The sequence below is a fragment of the Primulina eburnea genome, chromosome 17 (genome assembly GCF_022965805.1).
Source record: "Primulina eburnea isolate SZY01 chromosome 17, ASM2296580v1, whole genome shotgun sequence".
NCBI classification, from domain to species: Eukaryota; Viridiplantae; Streptophyta; class Magnoliopsida; order Lamiales; family Gesneriaceae; genus Primulina; species Primulina eburnea.
The window spans coordinates 10,199,413-10,204,910 of record NC_133117.1 but is presented as its reverse complement, the minus strand read 5'-3'; the positions used below and the strand labels follow the sequence as shown (position 1 = coordinate 10,204,910).

General features: G+C 46.8%; 1 protein-coding gene across 1 annotated transcript; it reads left to right on the top strand.

The window, feature by feature from the left end:
* Nucleotides 1-709: 709 nt before the first annotated feature.
* Nucleotides 710-2,242, top strand: LOC140817850 (uncharacterized). The gene has a single exon (XM_073177643.1). The coding sequence runs from the start codon at nucleotides 710-712 to the stop codon at nucleotides 2,240-2,242; it is 1,533 nt and encodes a 510-aa protein (XP_073033744.1).
* Nucleotides 2,243-5,498: the final 3,256 nt, after the last annotated feature.

Here is a 5,498-nt window from a genome sequence, read left to right as displayed (position 1 = left end):
TGGTCGATTCTGCACAGAGATGGTTTGAAGGGTTGGCACCACAAAGCATCCGTTGCTTCGAGGACTTTCAAAAGGTATTCTTGCATCAATTTAGCAGCAGCAAGAAGTACAAGAGAACCGCTTTCAGTTTATTTGAGGTAAAACAGAGGCAAGATGAGACCTTGAGAGCATATCTCAAAAGGTTCAACCGGGTGGCCCTGGATGTACCAACCTGTGCACCCGAGACGAAAACCACCACATTTATGCAAGGGCTATGGGAAGGGGATTTCTTCCGATCCTTGACAAAAAAATTGCCAGGTAATTTCGAGGATCTCTTATCCCGAGCAGAGAAATACATTAATATGGAAGAAGCACAAAACCAGAAGAGAGAGGCCTTGAAAAGAGCAAGAGGAGATCGGGCTATCAAAACCGAAGATAGAGCCCCCAAGAAGAACGGCTCAGGACATTTCTCCCATGTACTTTTGAGAGTTGCCCGAGACAGAGAGATTCAAGAATGCAGATCAGATGAAGCCCCTCCTCCCAATTCTGTAGCAAGAACCCCAAGGCCAGAACAAAAAGGTATTGTACCCTCCATAAAGATTGTGCCCACCATACCAATGAATACCGGGTCCTGAGGAGGAATTCCAATAAGCATCCTATGTCAGTGCCTCACCCTTCGCGAGATAAGTCTAGACAGCCACCATGGTTATCTAGACGTCCGATATCGAATATGCCACCAAAGACGGAAAGCACCTCAAGTGGGAGGCGGGGAGGAGACATGAATACCCGGGAGGAGAGAATCAAACCAGCAGAAAGGAAAGATCCCTCCCCAAGTCGAGGGATAATCAAAATGATTTCAGGAGGATCTACCGATGGTGACTCTAACCGGGATAGAAAAGCGAGGAGTAGGAGGGAATGTTTAGAGGTTGATGGAAGGTGGAGAGACGAGCCGGTTATAAGCTTCGGACCAGAAGATCTCCTAGGGGTGAGCCTGCCCCACAATGACGCTCTTGTCATTCAGGCCCGAGTGGCCAATTACGACGTATTGAGGGTTTTCGTGGACAATGGGAGCTCTGTCAATGTCATTTTCAAAGAGGCCCTAGTTCAAATGGATCTACATGAATACCAGCTGGAAACCGTTGAAACTGCCCTATTCGGATTCGCTGGCTACGCCGTATATCCAGAGGGAGAAATTGCTCTACCCTTAACCCTAGGCACGGGAGACTTGAGAAAGACTGTGATGACCACGTTCACAGTGGTGGATGCCCCGTCTTCCTACAATGTCATACTGGGAAGGCCGGCCATGAATGAAATGAAGGCCGTGGCCTCAACTTATCATCAAAAAATCAAATTCCAAGTGCGAGGACAGGTGGGAGAAGTTAAAGGCGATCAGCCCTCTTCTCGAAGATGTTATGGAGAAACAGTCTGGGTTGATCAAAAGAAAGCAAGGAGGGAAGGGAAGGAGAAAAAGCACCAAGGGGAGACCCGAGAAAGAGAAGTGCACTTTGTGGCTGAAGAAGAGCAGGAAGTGGTAGAAATTGAGCCAGGGAAAAACGTCCGGGTAGCCCGAGATATCTGCGCAGCCACCCGGGTAAACCTCTTGCAATGTTTGAAAACTAACGTTGACGTCTTTGCTTGGTCTCAGCAGGAATTGTCCGGGATCTCGCCCCGAATGGCCGAGCATAAATTAAACATCCTCCCGGGATCCCGGCCAGTTAAGAAGAAAAAGCGACATTTCGGCCCGAAAAAAGATAAAGTAATTGAAAAACAGGTGGAAGAATTGCTGAAGGCCGGGCACATTAGGGAAGTCAATTTCCCTTCTTGGTTATCGAACGTAGTTCTCGTCCCAAAATCTACTGGGAAATGGAGAATGTGCGTTGATTTCAGGGACTTGAATAAAGCTTGCCCGAAAGATTGTTATCCGCTCCCTCGGATCGATCAGCTAGTCGATTCCACTTCTGGATGTGAACTGTTAAGCTTTCTGGATGCATATCAGGGATATCATCAGATCCCTTTAGCTTTAGAAGATCAAGATAAAGCTAGTTTCATTACTTCCGGGGGTACCTTTTGCTATGTTGTGATGCCTTTTGGATTAAAAAAAGCGGGGGCTACGTACCAGCGATTGATGAACCTTGTTTTTCAGAAACAGATAGGTCGCAATATCGAGGTATATGTGGATGACATTCTAATCAAAACCCGTGAAGTTGCTCATTTTATTGATGATTTAGCTGAAACTTTCGCCACTCTGAAACATTCAGAATAAAACTTAACCCGGCAAAATGTGTGTTTGGGGTTAAAAGCGGAAAGTTCTTGGGGTTAATGGTCACGGACCGAGGAATTGAGGTTAACCCGGAGAAAATCCAAGCCATCGTGGACATGCCCTCTCCTCAGTCTGTCCGGGACGTACAAAAATTGACAGGGAGAATTGCAGCCCTGTCATGCTTCATTTCCCGATCTGCACATCGTAGTTACCCTTTCTTTCAAGTTCTGAGAAAAGCGCAGAAATTCGGTTGGGATGACAATTGCGAGCAGGCCTTTCAAGATTTGAAAAAACACCTAGCTGAACTGCCCGTCTTGGCAAAGCCTAAGCCCAGAGAAAAATTGTGGGTCTATCTCTCGGCCACTGAAATTGCTGTTAGCTCTGTACTCATCAAAGAGGAAGGGACCGATCAGAAGCCTGTTTATTATGTCAGTCACGCCCTCCGAGGAGCCGAGTTGAGATACAGTGAATTAGAAAAGATTGCACTAGCTTTAGTAATGACTGCTCGAAAGTTGAGGCCGTATTTTCTCTCGCATCCCATTGTGGTACTCACTAATTCTCCTCTCGGGAGTATCATGACTCACGCAGAGGTCTCGGGGAGAATGATCAAATGGACTGTGGAACTCAGAGAGTATGATATTGAATACAAACCCCGGGCTGCAATAAAAGCACAAGAATTATCAGATTTCTTAACAGAGATGATTCAGCCCGGAGAAGAAGAGGTATGGAGAGTGTTTGTTGATGGCGCCTCAAACATATCAGGATGTGGAGTGGGGATTGTCTTGGTCTCCCCGCTAGATGAGAAAGTCAAACTGGCTCTGAAGATTGATTCTAGGGTCACGAATAACGCAGCGGAATACGAAGCTGTTTTGGCGGGGTTGCGTGCTGCCCGAGAAGTTGGGGCCTCCCGAATCATCATCTATTCCGACTCACAGTTGGTTACTCAACAAATTAAAGGAATTTACGAGGTCAAGAATGAAAAGATGCTCAAGTACTTGAAGCTTATTACTTCTCAAGCTTCATCCTTTATAGACTGGAGTATCGAACAAATTCCCCGAGAAGAAAATACTGAGGCCGACGTGTTAGCCAAACTAGCTGCTTCCTTGACAGAAATAAGCACCCGGGAGGTTCTCTGTTTTACTCGGCTAGTATCATCCCTTGAAGAAGAAACACCCACGCCTCCAGCGAACTTATGGATGGCCCCTCTCATGGAATACATAGAGCATAAAAAACTCCCAGAAGATCGAGTCCAGGCTGCAAAGATCAGGAAACAAGTGCCCAGGTTTGTTCTTCTAAATAATGTCTTGTACAGACGATCTCATCAGGGCCCTTTGCTTAAATGCTTAGCCGAAGACGGGGTGGAGTATGTCCTTCGAGAGATACATGAAGGATGCTGCGGGGAACACCTCGGTGCGACAGCTTTATCTCGTAAATCCATATTGGCTGGATTCTGGTGGCCTCAGATGACCCAAGATGCCGCCCGTTTTGTTAAAAAATGTCAGGGTTGTCAGCATCACTCTAATTTCCACCACCGCCCAGCTACAGGCATGCAACCGGTCTTCGCATCGTGCCCCTTTGATCAATGGGGTTTGGACATTGTGGGCCCTTTCCCTATAGCCCGAGCACAAAAGAAATTCCTCCTCGTAGCAGTAGATTATTTCTCCAAGTGGGTTGAGGCTGAGCCCTTAGCCAGGATAAACGAAGACGAGGTTATGAAGTTCTTGTGGAAAAGTATTGTCTGCAGATATGGAATCCCGAGAAAGTTGATTTCGGACAATGGAAGGCAGTTCCAAGGAAAGAAGATCACCTCTTGGTGCCAAGAAATGAAGATAGCCCAGTCCTTCACTTCAGTGGCATACCCTCAGGCTAATGGTCAAACCGAAGTAACAAACAGAATCATTGTGGAGGCGTTAAAAGCCCGACTCTATGGGAAAGGCAAGGATTGGGTGGAAGAATTACCCAGTGTGTTATGGGCATATCGGACCACACCACGATCATCCACACAGGAAACACCTTACAGCCTTGTCTATGGCTCAGAAGCAGTCCTCCCTGTGGAAATCGGGTTTCCTTCCGCCCGAATAGAATCTTACTCGGACAACAATGGTCAAACCCGGGCCATCGAGCTTGATCTAATTGAAGAGAAGAGAGATCGGGCAGCTCTTAGGATGGAAGCTTATCGCAGCCGAATAATAAGATATTACGACAAACATGTTCGAGCAAAAGAATTTCAAGTAGGGGACCTCGTCATGAAGAAAGTCAAGCCAGTAGGTGATGTAGGGAAGCTAGAAGCAAAATGGGAAGGACCCTTCAAGGTTATTAAAAGAGTCAGCTCGGGTACAGCTTATTATCTTGAAGATCCTCAAGGGCGTACCCTCAAGAGGCCATGGAATGCTTTTTATTTAAAGAAGTATTATGTTTAAAGACATTTGTATCTATTATTTCTGCATCAAATGAAGAGATTATTCAAAAGATTATCTTTTAAGCCCAGGGACCCGTACCCTGGCCCGGAGGACCTGTACGCCGGATTATCTTTTAAGCCCAGGGACCCGTACCCTGGCTCGGAGGACCCGTACCCCGGATTATCTTTTAAAACCAGGGACCTATACCCCGGCCTGGAGGAACCGTACCTCATTTAGCAATCAAGATCACAAAATTTTACTATAGCATGAAAGGAAAAAAAATCGGAGGAAAAAACAAGCGTATATATTTCATCAAAGGAAAAAAGATTACAAAAAGAGAAAACTGGGTTACTTAATTTACAGGGGGGTCCTGTTTATCTGAATTTTCCTCCTCATCATTCGGAAGGGATGCAGCAGCCTTCTCCAGATCCGGGAAATCCTCCATATCGGCTGGAACCAGACCGACTTCCTCGAATTGCTCCAAGCACTTGTTGAAGCCCTGTTCAAAGTACGGGAAAGCTTTCTCGGCTAGCATCTTCTTAAAATCAGGGGACTTCAGGAAGTGTGATAATTGTTCTGCTTGAGTATTCTTCAAAAGGGTCACAGCCGCCTGAAAGTACTCAGCCCTAACTCGGTTGTACTCTGCTTCTTCTCTGGCCGCCAGCGCCCCCTCTCTAGCCTCAGCAGCTAATGCCTCGAAATCCTCAGCACGAGCTGGGGAGGATTCCGCCTCTGCCCTAGCCGTCTGAACCTCTGCCCGGGCATCAGATAATTCAGCCCGGATCAAGTCCATTTGCTGCTGCCAAACGGCCTTCTCCCGGGCAAGAACATTCTCATGGATTTCTTTAATCCGGCCAATT